At 37.2% G+C, this 24574-nt stretch overlaps 1 protein-coding gene across 7 annotated transcripts in view; it reads left to right on the top strand.

The window, feature by feature from the left end:
- ARHGAP8 (Rho GTPase activating protein 8) overlaps positions 1–24574 on the top strand; it is a 71260-nt gene that overhangs the window by 34501 nt on the left and 12185 nt on the right. For all 7 annotated transcript variants that reach the window (XR_003256738.1, XR_003256739.1, XM_026086234.1 and 4 more), the window contains 4 exons: positions 7159–7232; positions 18774–18851; positions 19539–19667; positions 23809–23912. Coding sequence is in view for 5 of the 7 variants with exons in the window: in XM_026086234.1 (XP_025942019.1) it covers positions 7159–7232; positions 18774–18851; positions 19539–19667; positions 23809–23912 (385 nt within the window). In the remaining 2 variants the exon portion in view is untranslated. The remainder of the gene's footprint in view (positions 1–7158; positions 7233–18773; positions 18852–19538; positions 19668–23808; positions 23913–24574) is intronic.

Below are 24574 nucleotides of genomic sequence, written 5' to 3'. Positions count from 1 at the left end.
GCAGCATACTCTCAAGCATTTCATTTGTGTCCTATAATTTAAAACATCTATTTTAGACATTTTCAGAGAGTTTTTAAAAATTATGTATACCAGTTTTTGTGGCTGTCTGTTATTTTATGTATGTAAATGCAGAGGGAACCTTAGAAATTAGACTTTATTTAAAAGAGCTTTCCTGTGAATCGAGATGTTGCTGTTGTATGGTGCAGGAAAATGAATGGATCTGTAGACAGGAGCTCTGACTGAAGTTCAGAGGGGAGTTTGAACGGTCATATCTGTCTTTTTACAGTTTGCATGCACTACGCTATCTGTGTAGCATACCTCAAATGCATGCCATACATATAGAAAGGAAGATACATTAGTCCCAGGAGCTAGGATCTGCCTATAGTCCAGATCTTGCAAATGCCTATTAACAGGGAACTGTGAAGAAAGCCAGAATCTTGTGCAGGAGCAGGCTTTATTAGAATAACTATTTATAAGGAAAACATTCAGTATAATTAACCCCACTGACCATCTCAAACTTGGAAATATTCCTACACAGTATGTTTGAATTTTCCATAGAAGAGCAAGACAGTAAGGGTATGAGACTGGGATTCAGGAGATCCGAGTTCTGTTCTGGGCTGTGTCACAGACATGTATGTGATCCTGAGAAAGGTGTTCACATTGTGATTCAGCTAAGATCTTAAGTGTCTGTCCAGCTTTAGTTAAATTTACTTCTCTGAGTTTTAAACCTGTACTTTACAGTAGGCGCAGACGTGAGGTGGAAACCTTCATCATTGTGAGCTTCCATAAAATGAGGACTCAGTTATTTGGTCTTTGCAGCTAGAACTCAAATCTAATATTGAATGGTCCTGAATTTTTCACTGAAGCTACTATAATACAAACAATAATAAATGAACTTAATAAAGGCAGTTAAATCACCCAGAGGTGACTTATAGGATTTCTTTAGAATAGAGTGTGAGGGACTAAAAAAGATTGTCCCTCTCCCTATTTAATTCTTTATGCCTCCATGTACAGAGCAGACGCCTACAGCTGCTGAACAACAGTCTTTCCATGGAATTTCTGATCCCTGGCTTAGATTGCCTGAGAGCCAAATTTCACCTGTTTCAGTGGCCTAAAACATCTTTAAAGGTTTGAAATCATGTTAAAAACAATGTGATTTTCTTGGAAACATAAAATAACCCAACTGAAACTAGTACTTAGCTTCATGGATTTAACAGACAGAACAGTCCTCCTGGGAAGTCTTGTCCGCACTTATTTTTCAGTCATGATTTAATAGGAATCCATGCTCCGATTTGACAAATACTTAATGTGTAGCTCAAAGTGGATGGGATAGTTTGCATGTTTGAAGTTTATCATGTCCTTATCTATTCTGCTGATTCAAGTTCCTTATGCGCAGCCACAGTGGGCAGAATAACAATCACGATGAGCTAGTTTAAAGGTTTGTTGAGCCTCGAGTCCTTTCCTCAACAGTGGGCAATAGCAGATGCCTAGGGAACAGTATTATAACAGGGTGAGTGTATAGTGATATGTCCTCTGATATAATGGCCTAGCTTCTAGTGACTGGAGACTAAGAGGACTACAGGGTACATGAAAATGATTTTCTGTTACTCACCAGTAGCTATCATTTCTATAAATCCAGATGTTTCAAAGAGAGTTCATATATTGCATTTATGTAGCAAGATTATTTTTCTTTGTTCAGTAATGCCATCTTCACGCATAAAATGTAGAAGCAGCAGAAATGAGCTATTCGGAATATATCCTTGCTATGGTGTGCTGTGTGTCAGGGTGCAGAAATAGGATTTTCATTCTAAAAGACATTAGTAAATATTTTATATTTAAAAAGGCAAGAAAAAGATTAGGGTGTACTCTGCTTATATTAATTAGATGAATACAGTTAAAATACATGAATGAAGTTGGCTAAATTTGCAACACTTTAATAATTGACTGTATGGGCTAAGCTGCATCACTGTTTTCCGTTGTATGTTTTTCAAGCTCCTATGAACCCCTGTTGCTCTACTCTATTGCCTTTGTAATCAAGGAACAGTACAGCTGAGCTCCAGCGCAGAACACAGAGTTGACCTTGACTAGCTATTGACATTGTTCTGCTTTCTCCAATTGGTTTTAAAATCTAAAATTAAATATCTTTGGGGGGAAGACAGGAAATGTTTTGTTTTTCTAGCTATTGCCGTAGATGGGGAGAGGGGACAGAGAAAAATACACAGAAATTGCAACAACCGTACAGCTTTTGCTTGTTGAATTGTTATCAGAAATGTTTCAGGGTGCTTTCTTTTTGGTCATAATCTTTCTGCTTGTGCATGCTGTGCATGTGTGACCAGGGGAAAAGAATACATTCTAAACCAAATCTCAGCGTGTCTCAGCGGGGAAAAATGAAAAGGAGAGGGAAAAAAAGAGAGAGAGAGAGAGAAAGAGAGAGATTATCAGCCAAGAATACTTACTGACACTTCAGAACAATGTGTAAAGGTCTTTAGTGATGACTGTCCACAGTCTAGAAATGAGTCATTGGATATATAACATTGCAGTAACTAATCGTATGTTCTATAGTGAGGAGCACTCTTCTTGGCTACCGTGTTTGTTGGAATGGATCCCTTTTGAATCTGACATATTTTTGCATGATACTGTTCATGTACAGGAATCAGTTATAGAAAGCTGTACTGTGCATTGAAATGCTCTGCCTTGCTGTTATCTCTTAAGCAGCAAGTGTAAGAGATCTCTCATTTCAAATTGCCTGGAGTAGTGCCTGAGCTCCAGTGTCAGTTTGCTTTGTCCATCATAAAGCACAGCTGCTCATCACACCATCCTGAACAAGGAAAGAAAAATGCAGTTTACTTGACAGGATCCGCAAATAGAGAGTAGAGGTGTAATTTCATTGATCTCTGAGCTGGTCTGATTTACATGGAGTGAGGTGATGTCCCTATTATTTTCTGTCGCCTTAGGTCCAGTAAACTGAACACTATGTTCCACATTGTGAAATACTGTGAAAATATGCATCCCAATTTTCCCCAGTGCTAGAAAAATGGAACAAACCTCCGCATGTGACTTACAGTGAATATTCATTTTAAAATGCCATTTATCTTGAAGACCTCTTTCATGTACTAGGAATGGAACCTGTCCTTCAAGGGAAACAAGAATCCTGTAGAAAATAGTAGATCTGCAGAAACTGTATCTTCTTTCTTCCTAGAAACAGAAAAATGATGTGTAGATTTTATTATTCTAACTTATAGCCTAGTTATTTGTCTCACCTCTCTGACAGATTAACTAGTTCTCAGCAGGAGAAAGTGTTGTAAATAATCAGTTTGCTATTTATACGCTGAAATGGGGGAACACATTTGTGGGTAACAATAATAATTAGAAAACATTTATAAAAAGCTGCTGGCTTGCTATTTAGTGCCTCTGGAGTGAGCAGCTGTAAGAAAGTAAAAACGATCAGTGCAACTTGGGAGAGATTGGGAATGGGCTTAAATTGTCAATAATAAAGATGTAACAGCTTCCAAGCAAATTAAAGTGTTGATGATGTTCCAATTTAAGTGAATTAGTCTTTCCACTGATTTTGATAAAAGTTGCCCTAAACATTTAGGGTACTGATTTGAATATATGAAACAAAATCATTTGACACACAAGGAGTGTGTCATAACTCATCTGTTAGAAAAGTATAATAAATATTTTTTTCCTTGCCTTGATTTGCTGCAAGCTTTTCCTCACTGGTATCCCAAACAGAAGTATTGACCTCATCTCCCTCCCCCTTTTCTTATATAGTCCCTTTCTGGAGGATATCCTTTCCCCAGGGATTTCAACTTTGCATGCTGTGCGGAGAACCCCTAGAACTTCCTTCCTGATATGGTTTATTAGCAAGGCCAATTTACTAGCAAGGCTGCACAATCATTGCCTATTCTGTTCCGTTTTTTGCAGCAGGGTTATTATATGCACTGATCTGCTGCAAGAGCAAATAATTCATGTACAGAAGAAACTTTCAGAACACTGCATGTGATTCCTGGTTTTTTTTGCATTTATGCGGCTGCGTTCCTTTTGCTGCTGCTGTGGGTAACTTTTGCAGGGGCTAGTACGAGAGCTCATGGTATTGCAGTTGAGTTGCTTGTTAATTTTTCCTCTCAAAGATTTAAATGGAAGTCGGGGGCAGGGGAGAATGGCCCAGGTCTCGGAGCTGTTCTGAGAGCACCCCACAACTCCTGCATGGTGGTAACACTAGCGCTGACTTTCAGCACTACTTTGCCACCAGCATACATGAAACCACTGTAAGATTGTTGAAAGTAACCTTGAAGCAGAAAGAAGCAGCAAGAAGCAGCAGAGACTTGGTGCTTTAGGAGTGACAGAATTCATCTCCTGATGAGTTTGGGAGAATTTTGCTGCTGGAAAAGATATCTTACTGAGGTACCTAGTTGTCGCTGTGGTAAAGGAAAGAATGCTACTCTGAAGGCTAGGTCATAAACTTTGTCCCGGTAGCATTTCAAGTCATGGCAATCTCTAGTTGTGAGTTTTGTCATGTAGCGCTTATGGTCTCTGGGTTAGCTCTCGTAGACATCTGTGATGATGAAGAAGATTGAGGTTGGACCTTGTCTTACAAGTCAGGTCATAAATCTTTCTTCTGTCCATTAACATGTTATTTTGATATTGCAAGGAATGATTACTCTAGCAAGTTCAATACTGTTTTGTATTGAAATTAATGGTGCCTTGCCAATGTGTAAGGACAAGAAGTTGCATCATTAGATCTTAAGATCATACCTGCAAGCTGCAGCAAATGATGAGAATTACTGACCTATAGAAGTTCATACTTTAGGATTATCTGAATAAAACTTGTTCCGTGCCTGATCTTTTTCATTCTGCCAGTGCATTACATATATATGTAGAGTTTATTTGATCATGTTGTGAACATGCTAGGTGAAAGTGAACTGTATTCTGTAACAAAATTCCAATGTCTGCCTACATCAAAAAAAAATTCCTCTTTCCTACTCAGTTCTTGTTAGATATTAGATACAACAGGATCTACTATACAGTATCTAACAATCATGTAACGTGTTGCATGGCTTTATATAACACTAATGTTACTACCATTGAAGTGACACACAAAATATGCATACTAGAGGAAAAAAAATACTGTACAAGAGAACCTGAAAAACATATTCACAAACATTAGTGCCAGGGAAGAGATTGGATGGTGAAAATAGGAAGGAGGAAGAGTAGGACTGGATGGGAGAGGAAACCAGCTGGGGAGAAATGACTCTGATTGCTCAGCTTTGATTTGTCCCTGAAGTGATGAATGAGATCAAAATGTTTGATGGTTGAATAACTGAATAGTGTGGAGTATGTTCCCCTGTCATTTAATGGAGTAACAGAGGCAAATCCACAGGATAATTCAGCACTGAAGTCAGGATCCTGTTTTGAGACTTCGCTTCAGAGGAACTCACCCACCACCCCCATATATGAAGCCTGGGGTGACCAACCTCCTAAACTCAGGGGTCCAAAACTAGGCAGTCTACATATCCTCTTCTAACACACTTCACAGGTGTAAGGAAAACATATGGCAGGCGAGGGGGAGGAGAGAAGGATTTAATTTAGCAATTTCCCCTTGCTTCCATGCTGAATTTTCTTGCTGTACTGGTTATTTTAAAGTGTGTTTTTATGTGTGATGTAAATACAAAATCAAATACTGGATTGGCCATTTCACATGACAGTGTTTAAACAGCTGTATCAAATACATCTCAATTATTAGTTGTTTTATATTAATAAAGTAATAAGCAAGCCTAGACAGAAACAAAAGAAATCACAGTACTTTAAAAAGAAAAAGACTCTAAGAATCATTCTCATCTGCAGGCATGACCTCAACTAATAGTACTAGGTTGAGGGTATGTTTAGGTGTTGTGTGTACTTGTATAAACATTCCACATTTTCTGTGGATGAGCTGCAGCAATTGCAGTCTCTTATAATAAAGTCACAGATCTCTGTGCTCCTTTGTGCTGGTGCTTTAGAGTTTGTCAGTAAAGCTGATCATCTTTTAAATATCAAACATAAAATTTTACTCAAATTTATTTCAAGTATACTTAAAATCTGGGATTGGTCCTTTATTTTGTTGTTGATTACTATAAGAATGTAGCAGAATACTCAGCAGATACCAACTGTCTTTTTTTGTTATACTTTGAAAATGCCAAAGCCATTTTTTTTAAATAAGAAAGATAATTGCAGAATTTTCTGTGCTGTCTAGATCAAGAAGATGCTGTGTTCGATTTTTGCCTCAACTGCTCGCTCGTGAAAGAAAAAGAAATCTCATTTCATGGGAATCATTCAAAGCTTTAATAAACTCAATCTCACTGTATCGCTTTGCCTTCAAAATAAATAGTACAATATCCTTTTAATTATACATACACAGTGGCTTAAAAAGAGACAAATGACAAAGAAAAATCTGCATGATAAAAGGCTCCGAAACTTGCAGCATCCCTTGATCAAGACTTACTATAAAACATTCACTGCAAACTCCTTCCTTGCCTGCCTCTAAGCTGCCTTAAAACCACGTTCCACTAACAATGTACAACCGAATCCAATCAAAACCATCACCGTTGTCAGCACTACGTCATTGTTAAGAGCAGCCCTACTGGGACATGCCAGTCGCGGCCAGCAAAACTAGAGCAAAAACAATCTCAAGTGGGGGCAAATTGAGCCCAGAACACCATTATCTTGCTTTGTCCTTGACTCTGTGACTCTGTTTCAGTATAGGAAATAGCAGTTACTTATTACTCATCCCCATTGTAGTTATACAGCTTTTCGAGGGAAAAGAAAGCAGTTAGGAATGGCTGCTTGAACAGGACTCCAAGTCACCTGTTTCAATGGCTCCTTCGGGGCCTTTTGTAACAGTGGAGAACCCTTGTGTTTGGTGCAGGTACCAAGGTGCAGGCTCCTTAATTTGTGGAATTAAATGTACACTTTCAGATATCCCTCAGGGTTTTTTGTTGAAACTGCTCTGTTTTGATTTTAGGTTTGGCTCTTTGTCTGTAAATCTCATTTAAATGCTGTTTTTTCTTTTCTCCATATGAATTTCATTTAGAAGAGTAAAGATGCGTTGATACCTGAACTGTATAAATAAGTGATCTTCTTAGTTTGTTAGTCTGAATAAATAATGTCTAGAAACAGTATCAAGGACAAAAATAAAGGTGAACTAATCCCACCAGTACTGAAGCAAACTGTGTCCTACCTAAAAAGAAAAGGTGAGTTGTTTTTTTTGGGGTGGGAGGGCTTGAGAGTGTGGAGATTTGTCTTTCAGAACCAGGACAATAGTATGAAACTATATAACTATCTGTGCCCGATTCAGCAAAGTTTGTAGAAATATCCTAAATTTGAAGCATGTGTTTAAATCCTGAAAACTTGAGTGGGAAATGGGCACTACCTTGAGAGCTTTGATGAATAGGGAAGATTTTATTATCAGGTCATTGCCCACTGGAGGAGGGGGGGGGAAAGAACTTTCACCATGAGGATTAGATTAGGGAATGGCAAGTAAGAAAAGATGTGTTTTCTTCAACTCATATCATATCGTTGATTTTAATTAGAACTCCCAGTAAAAAATCAATGAGAAGTTCTGTTTTTATAGAGCCGGTGGCCATAAAAACTCATTGACATAACTTATTTTGCAGGTGTAAGCATGAAGTCCTCTCTTCACAAAATATTTTTAGTGACACTCAGTCAAAGGGCCTTTGACTGCAGTTCATAGCTATAATTAGAGTATATAAAGATACAAAGTTCCACACTTAAAATAGGGACATCCAGTTGAGTCACCTCTGGACAGCTGGCTGTACCACTGGGCTCCCCAGCGCATACCTGACCAACACTAAGGAGGAAGTATCAGGTGCTATCTTTAGGGCAAGTGCACAATATTCCCTGCATAGGGAAGAAGGTACATGCAGGGGGAAAGTCAGAGAGGGGGTTGTAGTCCTGAGAACCACAGCCTGATTCCTGTTATTTCTTCAGTATAATGCAATTGCACATTTTGATCCTTAATTTTTTAAGGCAATGACAATAATATTTCCATAGCCTTTTGTGTTCCAAGATCTCAGAGCTTCACAAATGTTCACTAAACCTCACAGTATCAATGAATCTATAAGCTAAGCAACATTTATCTGACAGGTGACAGAGCAGAAACAGCATAGCACAGTTACATGACTGGCACAAAGTTACACGGTGGTAGAACTGGGAATGATACCGACAATCTCTGAAAGAAGGGTGTGAAGTTTTAATAGGTGTGTCTATAAAGGCAAGTGAAGAAAATCAAAATGTGTTTGGTTCACTTATTTCAGAAAAGGAAACATCACCTGGACCTTAATGTGCCATTACTTTTTACAAAGTTTGAGTAGCGTTTGAACGGATTTTGAAGATGGGCATGATTTTTGTTAAGACAAAAATCAGTCTCAGATCTGTATTTTGCTGTTAAATATGGTCATTTTATCCAAGATTTTCCTTATTTAAAAAGCTATTTGTATTGATGGCACAAAAATAAAGAATATTATATATATATTATTTTGAATAAAATTCATCCTTCTGTAGAGAGAGGCTTACCCAAAACCAATGTCCCAGAAAAATCCCGATTCTTAATTTCCATCCTTGAGCTGTCGCTCTGAACAAGGTGAATTTTGCTTTCAGTATTGAAATTTATGCATCATTCCTCTCTGTTCTTTTTAACTATTGCTACCAGGCTTAGTTTGAGTTTATTTGAACCCTAAGTGAGAAATTTCAAACTTCTTTTAAACACGTACAGAATAGACCTCACGTGTGTGTGTGTGGAGGGAAGCCTGACTGAGAGGGGAAGAAAAACACTTCATTTCAACTCTACTGCTGATACCCAAGAGAAATCCTGGCTTCATTTAAGTCAGTGAAAGATCATATTTATTTAACTGATGCCAGAACAGACCCTTAGTGTCTTGCCCTCATTGCTAGGCTATGGTCCTTCATATTTTAGTTTACCCCATATTAAATAAGAACATTAAATAGCTGCCCATTTTATTCTTACTTGTGTTTCATACCTTGAGCGAAACTAATTCATGATATGCACAGGAGAATGAGAGTCAGTCAGCGGATACCTGCTGACAATTGGCAAGCAATGGAACATAGCATCCATAAGGATGATTATGTACAGAACAGTTGGCTTCTTTCTTCATGAAATTGCTGATTTATCTTCCAAATTCCTGCAGCAACCAGAGGCCGAGTATTGGAGTGGGACCAATTCTGCTATTAAAATATCTACTGGTTTGCAGTAGAGGAAGAGTCCTTAATAGACCTTATTGAAGGCCTGTTGGTCCAAAGTCAGGACTTCCACTCAAGCTCATGAAGCTGTTTGGATGTGCTGTTTCCAGACTAGTGTTAAAGATGAAAACTTTGCAGGTATAGCGTGTATCAAATATTTTATGGCTGGATACAGGGAATGTAAATTGTTCACTACTAAGAATGTTAAAGGCAAGTGACTGGCAGCTTGAGACAATCCCTGTAATTATAATTGTAAGTGGATAATTAGAGCTTGTGTAGTGTATGTCTTAATGTCTTTATGTCTTAAATTGTTATGAAACAATCATCCTTACATATATTTAGCTCATCTTAATAGGCAAATACCTCTTCCTCACTAATCCACTAGAATCAAAGAGCTAAACCAAGGATGAATGTGCACTAATATCATTACTTTTCAGAGCTGTTTCTATTTAGAAACTGAGCAAAAATATAGTCACTAAAAATATTGATTGATTTAAACCTGGGGGAAGGAGGTTGTACATCTGGTGCTTTCCTGGACCCCTTTAAAGATTTTAAAGAAATCAGTGTTGTATGGTCATAATTATATTTTGCTGGTGACCAATGTTTCACTAGTAATTTCATGTACTGATTTGACACAAAAGCTCCCACATAATCTTGTTTTTGTTCTTTCTTGATGTTTTGTCTCATCACTGTTGCACCAGTCCCATACTCTTCCCTCTCACCGATTGTTGAGTCCAGCTCAGATACCCACAGTTTTCTGAAGCAACAAAACGAACTGTGTGATATAGGAAAAACAAGTTTCAGTTTTCATGGTTGTGATGCAAGAAAGGGTTTTTTCAACCTTGTCATTGCAGAATTTCTGTTAGATGAAATATTTGTTATTCTGAAAGCAATCATCATCCTTGTTTTTTCTCCAGACTTAATTTTTTTCTTTTTTGGCTAAAAATTAATAAGTTCAGCTCAGTATCAGCACAATGTGTAAAGGATAGTCTCTGAGGAAATGCGATGAACAAAAGCTCTTGTCCTGGTCTGTGCATATATGCAAGTCGGTGGCATGGTAATTCTGGCCGCTGATACATAGTCCAGCCATGCACTTGCTAGCCAGGCAATCTTATTTTTTCCCCATCTCTCTGTCCTTACATGCTTCCAAGAATGAAGGGCATGGACTCTGCCAATGTTGTTATTTTCCAACCAAGCACAAGTTTGTTCAGAGCTGACATGTTCCCTATCATAAGGAGATCTCCACAAACCAGATTTCTAAGGAAAGATGGCTTGTCAGGTAGAGGATTTTCTGACATTCTCAGCCAGCTGATAGTTGAAAGCCAAGTACCTGCCATGCCAAGGCTGTTAACCAGGAGGTGATAGACATGCATTTTTTTGCACTTGATTATAAGTGTGCAGGTATCTGTTGTACCTGCTGTCTGCTGTGATTTTAACTCTTTATCTAAATCTGGAATATCTCAATTCTGCCATCAACTTCAGTGAGTGTCGGTTCCAGTGCTGACAGCCCGAGGAAGCTGACTGTCAGTGTTCTTTGCACTCCAGACGCGATTGTGAGCACAGTGAAAACTTCAGTTCGTCTTCCGGAAGTGACAAAGATTCACTGTCATTCCCCCATTCCTTTTGATTTTGGCATAGTTTTTTGTCCTCATAGAATTAGCAGAGTTGGGTTTTTTTGTTTTACCCTAGTGCAGTATTTCCACTCTTTCTTCCCATTGCCACCTTTTCACATCCGTGTACCTGAAGTCAGTTTCTGACACTCTGACTAAGATTACAAGCACTTCTGCAAAATCATGTTTCATCAACTGGGTTAAGATTTCTTAAAACATCAGTCTCTCTCTGACATCCCTAACTCCATTCTGTTCTACTCAAGCTTGTATTTCTTAAACAAATTTGATGCAGGAGCTGTGGTGGTACTCAAACTTGGCACCAGCCTGCAGTTATATACTACCATGTTAAGGAAACATTCAGTCTGTAATGTTCAGCTAGCCTTTTTCATCTTATTGACTCCAACCCCTTTGGCAGGTTGCTGCATGTCATATTTTTTCTCCCTGATATTTACATTTTCTGACTCAGTTTCAGACAACGCTCTTTGCACGTGCTACAAGTGTTCGTCTCAGCGTGGAGGCATTTTCGTCTGTACAAATGTGCCAAAACTCTCCTCCTTGTGGCAAGTTATTTATTGGACTCTGAAGGCAACAAATATTTTCTCATCCCAAAAAGCCAAATTAACATTGTGCTAGTGAGTGCAGGTTTTTTCTTCATATATTTATCCAACCGCATATTTAGATAGCTGTTTCTGGACAAGACATCTCTAACTGGATTCAGTTATTAAGTCACCCAGTATCTTAACAGAGACTAAAGAATCTACCATAAACAGAGATTCTTGAACATCTATTTGTATAGTAGAAATGAGAACTGTTATTGGCTGCTGCCTCAGAAACTATTACAATAAGCATGATAAACTAAGTTTGTTAATATTTTATAATAATTTTCAAGTTATTTTTTCAACAAAGGAAGAGAAATTAGGCATTTCACTACTTTCTTCTATCTCCACTTTAGAATGAAAGATGCTTTTAATACTGAATTTAAAACTGCTCAATTTCAATGCCTGCTAACCTTCACAGGGAAGAATTGGTTTCCTACTGTGAGTTCTGAATGTCTGACAAAATCATCAGCTCATTAAGACTACATCTTAGAGACCATCTTCTGGACCAAAACAGGGGAGTACTCTTAATTTCAAAGTAGAAGTATCAGTGTCATCCTGAAGCCAACTGGTGATTTAGACAGGCAAAAGAGGAAGGATGTGTTTAACGTAGCACATTTGTGAATAAATCTTCATAGTAACCCACAAACCAGAGGACATTTCTTTTTCTATGCTCAACCTCAAAACCACAACCTGTTTATCTGTCTAGTTTATGAATACAAGGTTTGACATCACACTAAATAAGACTTTTGTGTACTACCTTATCTCTACCACGCCATGAGAAATTACTCTGGTTAATTAAATATTCACTCTTTTGTCAGAACTATTCATAAGTATTTCTAACCTAGTGTCATTCCTTTGGTGGTAATGATCTCAATGCTTTGCTCACAGGCCCTTTTTCTCAAAAAAGCCCAGTTTATGCCACAGGGTAGTAATTTTCTTTCTCTGGTTAATATGTCCCCATATGTCCCCAGCAACCTATTTTGTTCTGAAGTGAGTTTGTAAATGCAAGCTGTCACTTCTGACATTGTTTTGGTAAACAGGGATATAAGTAATGCTATAGGGCGTGCTGTGTATGGCTTCCATAAAGCTCAGAGACTGAACTGTCTGCATGGCTAGAGCTGCTGGTGTTCTCCATACCAACAGAGCCGAACAGACACGGGCTACCTGCTTCAGCCCTGGTGGCAGCATTTTATCCATCGAAGGCTTCAGAATTCAAAAAGCGGGTAGCAATGCACTTCTGCTTTTAAATTTAGTAGATGTCACAGCAGAAGCTTCCTTTCATGTCTTTTACTTGCATGTCTTTCTCTAGAAAAGCAGATTACATACTATATATAAGGCATCATGATACATTAAAAGCTAGATGGCATAAGGCTGGGGGGGTTGATGCATGTTTAGATCAGCATTAACTCAATTCAGAATGCTCTCTTGATTTTTAAACTCTGACCCACAGTTTGAATATACAAATCAAGACAATCTACACAAAAAATAAAGTTGTATAGCAAATCCATATTCTGTTTGCGAACACCCCAACAACTGAAGCTCAAAAGAGAGCCTTTAAGGGAATTTTTATTTGATTCACTATAAGGGTGGGTATAAACTGCACTATTGAGACCTGCATCAAGATGTCAAATAGGTTACAAAGGGGCAGGCATGTTGCTGAAGCCTATCTCCAATATTAATACATATTAGTATTTATAAATAAAAATTAACAATTTGAAATATATAGATAGGATTATTATTTTTTAATGTATTTGATGTTTATTAAGAGTATCCTCAAAGGTATTGATTCCATACTCGTCCATGTTTTAAACTTTTAAAGGCAAAGCTAATCTCTTGGGATTATTACAAAAATTTCCGAAATTTTAGAATGTTTGTATTCTTAAGAAACTGGGCAAATAAAGCAACAGTTATAAAAAATTACGTGGAGAACTTAGGAGAACTGATTACTAAAGAGACCATTTGAGATCAACAGCAGCTCAGAAATGATGGAACAGACCAATAAACTCATGGTGAAGGAATCGCACTACAAAGTTATAAAATAGAGAAGATAACTGTCCCCTATAGGAAAATTATCTCATAGTAGTCCCCACTAGTGAGTCTTTCTCTTTTACCTCATCTCTTTTGTTGAGTACAAGTGCTTTGCAGCGCAAACTTTTTGTTCCATGTTGTCTAGTGATTCCACAGGAGAGTTCTGGGCGATGACTAAGACTTCTAAATGCAGCAGTAATAACCGTGCTACAGTAGTTTAATGATAAAGTAATAAACATCCTGTAGTATGGTTATAGTGACAACTAACACTGTCCTTTTTCTGTTCAATAGCAAAAGCAGTGGTAAACAGCAATTAATCTTTCCTCCCCATCCCCTTCATGAAGTACAACAAATCCTGCTGAGGGAGAAAGTTTCGGTTCCGTTTTTTAACGTGGATGAATACATCCTGGTGGTGATGGTCAGAATGGATAGAGATGGATAGTGATGCATTCTGAATACACTCAGCTTAGCGAGTTTGCCTCCCAGCCTCCACTTCTTGCAATCAATCAAATATCTTTTAAAAATGCAACAAAGAGAAAGCTTGACATTGGTCATATAAATATTTCTGAGTTGTTGGCTCTTTCCGTTTTCATGAGAACGTTTTTACCTAGGGTTCACAGAGACGAGATAAATCTCAACACTGGTTCATGTGTCATCAAATAAAAATGAATCTTGTAATAAGCACAGTTTTTGTTTCTGGTGCTCAGTCATTGTAAATAAAATATGTTCAGAGGTACCAAGTGTAAACTGAGACTATTCATTCATAAATTGAAAGGCTAGGCTAAGCTGTTCAAAACTACAAGGCCACAAATACACTTTGGTTCTGTGGAGACTGCTCTGTTCTAAATCCTTGCTCTGCTGGTCAGTTTTTCAGTAGGACTGGAATTGTACCTTCCCTTCTTTCCGTCTGTCCTTCTTTTTCTGTGTGCCTTCTTACAGAGAAAATCATCTTTACAAACTGCAGGCACCACACTTGCTTGTTCTGTATTCATTGCACAGATTGCAAGGGAAGGCTGTGTAATATCCTCCTCAATCTTCTACTGTAATCTAGCTTTTAAAAAAAAATCTCAAATTTATTTTATACATAAAATTTCACAATTGCTATCACTTTGGACAATTAAGAGGATACAATGAAGATGGACATTTTAAATATGCTATAAACTCATCGCTCCTCAGTGTAGAAATAAATTAGTTCTAATTTTTAAAAAGGAATTTTAGAAATAGTTAATCTGCAAGAAGATCCCTAAATCAGTTGTATTAATGAGAATGAAAACTGATTCCAAGTCAGCATGGATACTTACTGAGACTGGGTAGGACTAGTCAGAGACACGTTTCCAAACTCAAATCGGGACAGAAGGAATTCAGATGCTCACTCTTTGCTACTTCTCTTATTAAAGCAGACAAATTAACAAAGGTTTGTGGTGCCAGCAAGCTTCAAATCAAGGATGATTGAAAGTAAAAGAATGTAATTTTCTCATCTCTTTTTCTTTGACAAGTTTTCAGCAATGTGACAGCATGTGTTGTTTTTAATATATCTTTATTGGTTTTGATTTTCTGTGTTTTTCCTTTGGGACAAGAGATCAGAGGGGTGGAAGGGGGATAAGTATTTTTAGCAACAATTTAATAATTTCAAGTGTGACACAGTTGTGTCATTGCACTGTAAAATTTTGTCTACTGTGGTAAAACCCATCTTATTTCAATGTGGAATGAAGTACCTGCCTGTTTTCATTTATGAATACCGACATATTTAAATAACTAGCAAAATTTCTGAGATGCATACATACATACATACATATATATGCATATATATATATATATTTTTTTTTTTTTTGCAAGGGAGCAGTTTGTGCTGAGTTAGCAGAGGATTTGCCACCTTGATAGACTATTTGGGAGAGACGTGGAGCTGTGTGTTTGTCAGACCTGGAAAGCAGAAGCTAGCTGCTAATGTCAGTCATTGCCTAGCAGTGTTCTACAAAGTATTGTTAGTCCAAGGTCTGTATTCTCTATGGCTGGACTGTGTTGTCCGTGCCATTAATGGCAAAATAGTTCAGCTTGTATACAAAAAAATACCAAAAACACTCTTTAAAGAGATAGCTGACATGAATCTTGCTATAAACAATGTTTGATGGGAGGACACCAACAACAAAAATTGAATAGGCTACCTCAAAACAAATTTTTTAAAGGACAGAAATGAATGTTTTGAGCTGCAAAGACCAAGATTGTCTTGAGCCTATTTTGTTTCCTCATTCCATAACTCTCTTGGCTCTGGTATGTATTCTGTCTGCAAAAGAAGACCAAATGATTAATTTTATTTTAGCATGAGTACCTAGTGCTAAGCAGTGCTTAGTTATGGTAGTTCCAAGAACTGCTTTTTTTGCTTCTGCTGACTTAAGAGGAAAAGACAGGTTTGGAAAAAGTATCCAGACTCATCCTTTTTCACCTTCAGTACCATAATTGCTGTTGACTCATGCATTCCTGTTTACTTATAGGCTGAAGTTATGACCCATGCTTTATTTAAGACTTGCTATTAAATATTATTTTGTGGTCTGAGCATCTTTTAGGCAAAGAAGAAAGACTTGTTGACCATTTTGCTGTTGCAGTTCTTTTACTTTAGAAAGAGAGTATGACTTTTTCTTCTTTCCTAAGAATTGTTTCACTAACTTAAATGTCCTTTGTATCACTTCATTTAGATGGGTGGGTTGTACGTGTGGGTGTCCAGAAATGTAAGAAGGATTGGAGATACTTGCTTTGGTAGTTGGCTTGTTGCCACATGTGATCAAACAAATCACCATGTATTGATTCAGTTTCAGCTGTCCTGAAAAATGAATTCTGGAAGAAGCACAGATAACATCAGTATTCAAAATTTCTGTAGATAGAGATAAAAGTTGCTTTTTCTCATTAAGACCTCCAAAAAACATATCCAGCAACTACTGCTTACAGCTACTGTCTGCACTACAGATTAATGTCTTTAATTAGACTCTTTAAAGCATAGCCAATAAAGGAATAAACATGTTAAAAATAGATATTTATTACACAATAGTTTACACAGTGAGATTCACATCAGTTAAAAGCATTAACTATTAAATTCCTGCATACCAAATTGTAAGCATTTATGATGTCCATCCTCAGAAAGGCTTGTTTCTATAGAAAACTGTCTTAGTCCACTGACAGCCAACATAAAATTCTACCATTCTCAGGAAATTATTGTATTTCTTGTTTGCTGTGGGCAATGTCTTGATGAACTAGCTGTTCGGCACTGCCACTTTCAAAACCATGTCTTTACACAGGTTGCACTATAAATCTAAAGGAACAGTTTTACTACAGTGATATCATTTGCAGTAACTTTATTCAGTTGAAATTGGTCTGGCTGGGAATAAAACAAGAGTTCAGATAGATTATAGTTACTGTCTGTTTGGTTCCTTTAGTAAACACACACATTGTCTTTCTTAGGTATTGCCATTTGAGAGTTCATACTCCTTCCAGACTTGGGCACATGAGCTAAAGTTTTAATATTCAACTTTGAATTTAACAGGCAAGGGCATAAATGTTTAGAAAATAACTAGGAACCATAATCAGCTAAACTCTAGCTAAGCCTCTAAGTCTAGTCAGTGGAGCACTTTTAATAGAAGTTGGGTTTTCTTTCAAAAGCCTCTGAAACATGTCTGTAAAAATCTATTTCTAGTGTACATTATCAGTTCTTTTAGTATACTGATCTACATTCATATGAACAATACTAAATCTTATTCTATAAGGAATGAGTTGATTAAGGAATTTTGTAGTAATATGCTAATTTTTCATTTACAAAGTGTACTTTCACATGAGACCTCAGTGAATTTACAAGAATGAGTAATTAATGTATAACCTCAAACTTTCTAAAGCAGCATAAAGATGCTTGATCATGCAAATGGATATAAACGTACTTGAACTGAAATACACAACCATTGATTTCAGTATGGCTATTAATCTGCTGAAAGATGAGCATGAAAAAATATGAAAGTCACATACTCATATGTAGAAACACTTACTCACATGTAGAAACACACAGGAATCCCTTCAGGTAAAGGATGGTCTGCCACGCTTCTCAAAAGATCAACAATTCTGTGTTGTATCAGACCAGCACAGACTATAAGTTCAGACCAGCATGCTTCCAACAGTAAACTCAAATAGAGAATACACATGAACCAATTGTGTTACCTGATGGGTGGAAGCAACAGCACAAATTGGAGGGAAATGATGATTTTACCAAAATCAAAAGCAAGAAGTACCACAAGTCTCAAAAAAATACTGTTTCCTATCCCAGCCCCTTTTTGCTTAATAATTCAGATAAATGTCTTACCTTAAAAGTTATGATCTGAATTTAGATCCTTGATTCTATGCAGTTTACTACAGTTTTTCCTCTGTAGCTGAAGTCAGCTTTCGCTTAGTCAATGACATGGAAGCAAATTAGGTAGATATAGTACCTTTCAGAGAATTTAAGATATTTATTTCAGAAATGCCTCAAGAGCAGAATCACATATTTCAAATTATTGTGGCCAGGCAGTGTTACGTCCCATTGATTTTCAGAAAGAGGTGAAAGGATCAGTGGTGTGCACAAAACTACTTTTAGGCTGGGGAGGCTTATATCCCTTTGATGGCAAGAAATTGGCTCCTAGATCCAAAGCTGTTATGAATCCCCAGACTAGAGGATCCCATCTCAGCCACTGACAGAATAGGGAGCTTAGGGAGCCAGTCTTTGCAGATACCCTCTTTTGCTTGCTAAATGCTTAAAGCATTTAAAAGTAGAATAGCAGATTTACAGGCATGGTTTGGGTCTTGGTTTGCAGGTACAATCAGTGAGAGCAAGGTACATAAGCAGCCTGGTGAATCTAAATCTTCCACTTCTATGTCATTAGGCTCTGTTGAAAGCTACTTCTAAAGAAAAAAAATAGTTGGCAAGGCACTCTAAAACATGTAAGGAAAGGTAGTAGTATTTCTGTGAGACACATTAAAGAAAATGCTCTAGGCACTGTTACAGCATTATTTGATTCTACACTCTGTTTTTAATGGCTTTATTACCCCCAAAAAAAGTGTATGTCAGATGAGGATATCCTTCCATTGAAACTGAGCTTGACAATAAACTCAACAAAGTGACAGTGTTTGAGTACTAATGGTCTCTAAATCTGCTAGGTGGGCCCATTCCCAAATGTTCTTCCTCTGTTCTATTTTCAATTGAACCCATTGAGAAAAACAAGAGAGTGGCAGCTTTCATGGATGGGACCTACATTAATTGTTTTTTCAGGACTACGAGTAGAGGGCCTCTTCAGAAGGTCAGCCAGCATCCAGACTATCAAAGATGTTCAGAAACTCTACAATCAGGGTAAGATGTTATCATGCCATTGCCACAGATTAGTAACAGTGTGAGGGCTCTGTTGATCTTTTATCTATAGGGAAGCAGTAATGCTAGCTTTCCTCTGATTATTTAATCGCAAAGCCATTTGTAGCTTAAAATGTCGTATGAATAAAAGCACTACTACAGAAACTTGAAAGATGACAACAGGCATTTAAAGCTTACTGAATAGTGAGTCATCAGTTGATGTCACACCAGAGCTTCCAAAATCTGTAGCAGCTAATGAATGGTGAGGTTTGAGTCAAAAATGGTCTTTTTTTTCATAAATACTTGCATTGCCCCTGTGCACTTTAAGTTACTGCAGTTAGTTAAAAATTACCAAGTACAATGTCTTCTTGTCATTTTGCCTCCAGCATTTTTCCATGGTTATGAAAAAGAAATATAATTTTACCTAATAATTTATGAAATGTATGGAAGTCATTTTGAAAGTCATTGACTTCCCTGTGAAGTCATTTTATGAAATGCCTTTATGGAGAGAATCTCTTGCAGCCAGATTAATAAAACTCTATGAAAAATACAAAAAGAAAATGCTAAGACTTACCAGCAACTGGAGGGCCAAGAGGTTTTCATTTCTGTGATGTGAAACAGTTTTTATACAGGAGTTAAAAAATTAAAATATATTATTGAACACATTTTTTCTTCTTTTTCCCCTATTAGGCAAGTCTGTGAATTTCGATGACTATGATGATATCCATATTCCTGCTGTTATCCTAAAGACTTTCCTTAGGGAACTCCCTGAGCCATTACTAACCTTTGAGTGTTACGATCATATCCTTGGAATCACCAGTGAGTATAAATCAGTTTTAGGGGAGTTTGTAGAACAAGTTGAACTGGACCTGTCTAATTCATAATCACTGCTGTTTGCTAACCATGACACAGTCGTGGCTATATATTATTATATAGCCAGCTGTTAATGGACACCCTCATAATCTGTACCAAAGCAAGGCTGAGAGTCCATCCAGTAGAGGACAGTGGTGTAAGTATCTTGTCAGGATTTTAAAACATGGGAATTCGAAGTTCCGCTGCTTTGTTGAGCATCGTTGGCTGTTTCAGAAGTCTGACAGGTATCTACGTACTGGATATATAAGGGGCAAATTTTCCAACCACCACCGCTTTTTCTTTTCCTTTCTTCTTCTTGGTTTAGACTTCACTATGAAAATGTAAACACATTATACAGTTAGATAATGTTAGTGCAGACACTACAGATTGCATTGTAAATACAACAGATAATCTGTATCTTCTCTTCCATTCATGTTGTATCCCTTGTATTTGCTTTGCCTGATATCAGTGTCCACTCTCAGTGATTTTCACTGCTTGTGCATTCAGAGGGCTATAAGAACAAGTAATCGTGTGACCAGCAGAACTAATGAAGTACAGTTTCCTGTGGATTTGCATCTCAAACACAAGCTCCTTTTTGGCTCCTCCAATGTCTAATGAGACTTGATGCCACATTGCAGCATTTTTCCAAGTGGGGACAACCATTAGGATTTGTCTCTACCCAGCCATCCTATTTCACAAAATGTGTAGGGATATAATACTTCTACATTATCTACTCCTCTCTCAAATCTTGTCTAGTTGTCCCAACAGTTAAAGTAATTGGTGGGGACCAAAAGACAGGTGACAGCACAAGTCCAGAGGTCCAGTCTCTATAGAAAAGCAACCTGAAAATCAGGCCTTTGAACACTATTCTTCTCTCTGTTTTTTCACCAAATTCTCCCTGCCAGCAGTCTGAGGAGAATGAAATCCTGCTTTTACATACACAAAAATGTTCCAGTTTTGAAATTAATTTTCTTATGGCCTTGGCAGGGAAGAATTGTAAGCCTTGCAGACAACCGGAAAGTTCTTTTTTTCCAAACAATAGAACATGCACACAAGAGAGTTAGTATGTTATGTCTATCATTTATATGAATATTAATGCTATTTTGGACACTTCTTTGTCTCATAGAAATTATAGAAGCAAAGAAGTAAGTACACACACAGACATTAGAAGTTTGGTAAGTGTGCACAAGAATAATAATAAAAAAAAATCTAATACCTAATATGTTTGAGACCCCGACCTCTCTTCTCAAATTTAGTTGAAGTTACCCAAAAGGTGCAAGTGTTCTTTCAAGCAAATTCAGGTGCATGCGCACACATACAAAGCGTTTTCTCATACGTTTTGTTTTTTTTATTCTGCTAAATTGAAATTGTTCTAGCGCAGTTGTCCTTGAGTGTGGAAGGTGACACCTGCATCAGAAATGAGTGGGAAGTGTTCTGTTCAGCTGTGGAACCTAGTAGGAATTTTGGCCAGGACTACCAAGACAAACTCTAATTTTCCCAGAAGGGAAGACATTGATTATCTAAAGACCTGACACCACACGAGTCTACTAATCATAAAATTCTAATCATGCGGTCTTTGTCAGGCACCGAAAGTTGTTAATGCTGACTGGGCAACCCCATGTAGTCCGAAATACCTAAGATTTAGTACCCAGTACTTGTAGAGACTGGTATTTTGCCATCCAAGCTACAGTCAAGTGAGCAGGGAACTAGTGGGACTTGCAGTGACAAGTCACAAGCACACGTTGTTCCAACACCTGATTTTTGAGGAAAGCATATCTTAACAGAGTGCATTTTCCTATAGAGTCTGGTAGCATACTTTTGATAACCATGGGGTGATGCTGTTGCAAAGGTTAGGTTATCATCCATATCATGCCTGTTGCTGTTGGGGTAGGTGACTAAGATAATTCAGGTTGGGGAGAAATCTCAATTGCTATGTGTTTGTAAAGTGTAGTGAAGACCTAATCCTGAGGTTCTTGTGTAATAATGCCTTTCACATAATGGTATGACAAGTTTACTGTACCCAGAGGTACTGTATTCTAGATAAAATCCTGTACTGCACCCATCAGTGTAGCACCTCCAGGTACTTTTCATATAATAAACTTTTTTCATGTATTTCCATTTAAAAAATAAATCAGATCATGTTCAGAATCTTCTGAAGTTCTATACTGTTTTGCTATTTGAGAGTCTTTAGATCACCACCTTAAAAATCAAATATTCATCTGTCCGCACAATAAATGTCTTAGAGCATTGAGAAAAATAGGTCTATTCACAGGTAGCTTGTAGACATAGAAGGAGTAAGAATAGTCACTTTAGGAAGAATAGGGGAAACTTGGAAAAAGGACCTATAAATATTAATTTTTACTGAATTATCTTGTTCTGACTTTCTGGACATCATGTTGGTTTATGCTAGAGCTAAGTGAAAAATAAGAATAAATGTTAAAAGAATCTGAAAACACTTCATTGTCACTCTCACTGTCCTTGCAACGATGAACATTTTTGCCTTGCAAAAACTTTGTGAAACATTCATTCCATGTAATTTTTGTTTATCGGTATCTTAAATGTTGACAAAATATGTTGAAAAGTTGTGTTTAAGAGAATTCCTCCTTGGGCTTTCTTGTTATGCAGTATGATGTCCACTGTCTTTTTTGAGTGGTGATTTCCTGATCCTAAAAGATCTTGAGCTTGAGAACCAAGCTGGACTGCAGCAAATGTGTGTTCTCTGTGAATACAGCACAGAAGGGAATTTTGAAGAGGTGCGAGCGCAGGCAGCTGTCTTGGGATGATTTAAAGTTCTTATTCTGTCTTCTGGAAGTCAGCAGAGCAGCGTGTAATGTACATATTACATCTCTTATCCTGAAAACCTAGAGATAACACTGGTCCTGCTTTACAATACTTTGAAATGATAGTGGAACTTTTCACCCCAGTGTCTCATCTGAAACATTTGAAAGAGTTATTGATGGGAGCTATGAAATAAATTGGCTGAGTGTTGACTAAAAAAATTAATAGAAACTTGAAAGCTTGTAGTTATCAAAGAATTTCTTCTCTGGTCATGAAACCTATGAATACAAGTTCCTTTATCCACTATTGATTCCTGAAATACTGCCTTCTTTGCGGAAGGCTGACAAAAAAAATCTTGGGACACAGAGTATTGTGTCTTAAAGTAATTGGCAGCTTTGTAGTAATAGAAATGTGAACACGGCTCACCAGGGTATAGCTTCATGTATTTAATTCAGAGCTCAAGGGAGCATTTAACATGCTGGAATTTTGTGCCTGCACACATCCTTATGTGAACCTCTAGCTGTTTCAGAGAGAGAGAGAAAGGCAAAAGTAACTAACGTAGAAAAAGCATCAGCACAAAATGGGCTGGTTGGATCAGGCATGATTGTAATCTTTGGACCTTTCTCCAAATTCTTGTTAAACTTCCGCAACTAAAATAATTACTATGTTCAAGCACAGTTTTTCCGTCACCTAGAACAGCACTTAAAGTATATTCCAGTGTTAGTGTAAATCTAAGCCAGACTATTTAGGTGGTGCAAGGAGTTTTGGGTGCAATTCCAGCTTTTGCCTATCTGTAGAAATAAGTTAATGAACCTGTTCAGGCTCATCCCTAGAAAATTCTTACCCTCCCAAGTGACCATCTCAAAAATCTTTGTCCAAGACAAAAGGTTTCCTGAAGAATCACAAAACTGGTATTGTAGCTAGTGGAGTGTGAAAAGAACATTTTGGACAGGACTGTGTCACAGCAGGAATAAAATCATTGTTTAAAAAGTAGATGTCTGAATCCAGTTCATGAAGAAATAATAGGATTTAAATCAAGAATTTTGAAAGTCCTTTTTAGYAAAGAAATTATTTTGGCTATTTCACTGAGTGGAGAAAATACTCTGAGAGTTAGTCTTAGCCACATATATGATAATCCTAAATATGATAGGGTAATCCAAAGAAATGACTCTAATTGTTATTGTGTTGGTGGTGATTTTTAGAGCCAGATTCTGTGATCTGTTTTACAGATGCATATCCAAAATAATTCCAGTAGATATAAATAAGGTGTAATATTATTTGGTGATATTTTGATCTCTGGAGTTAAATTATACTGATCTTGACATTACAGATGTGGAGAGCAGTTTGCGAGTAACCAGATGTAAACAAATCGTTCAAGGACTTCCTGAGCACAATTACGTTGTTCTGAAATATCTGATCTGCTTTCTCCATATGGTGAGTATAGGCAAAATGTCCAAAGTTGAGCCATTTTTTTCCCTAACTTTCTTCTTGTTAATTCAACATTTTAAATCACCCCAGAAAATGAAACTGAAGAATTTAAAAAGTATGGTAAGGTGGTTATGCAGTAATTGCTAATGCAGAAAACTCAGGCTGCAGGGCTGTCCAGCTCTAATAAAAGTCAGTTTTAAACAATGGTCTTGGCCAAACTTTCACTGTAGAATTCCCTAGATGCAATAAAAACTACTGTGCGAATACAAATGAAACTGCATCTGCACTGAAATGCTTAAAAGTCTTGTCCCCTTCCACTCCCCACTCACACATTTATACTTTACTGATTTAGTTTTTGTTTTTTCCTATTTTGGAGTGAAAAAGCTTTTTAAAGACTTGAAAACAGGGGTTGGTGAACTTTCAGTACTAGAAAAAAACTGGATGAATTCACCATTTTTTCTCCAAAGTGTAAATCTTGGGCTGCTAAAACACCAAATAGATTTCTGTCATTTCAGAGAATGATAAAAATATTAAGGAGCTTTAGAATATTCCAAAATCATAAAATATTTTATATTAAATCATAAAAATAACATTTTCTCATTCAAAATAGCCTTTCATTTTGTAACTTACTACAGTGTTAATTGAAAAACTTTGACCATGTCATTTTG

This window comes from Apteryx rowi, unplaced genomic scaffold, assembly GCF_003343035.1.
Source record: "Apteryx rowi isolate R43461 unplaced genomic scaffold, aptRow1 scaffold_689, whole genome shotgun sequence".
In the NCBI taxonomy this organism is placed as follows: Eukaryota; Metazoa; Chordata; class Aves; order Apterygiformes; family Apterygidae; genus Apteryx; species Apteryx rowi.
Note: the sequence above shows the minus strand (reverse complement) of the source record. Positions and strands in the feature narration are given on the sequence as shown.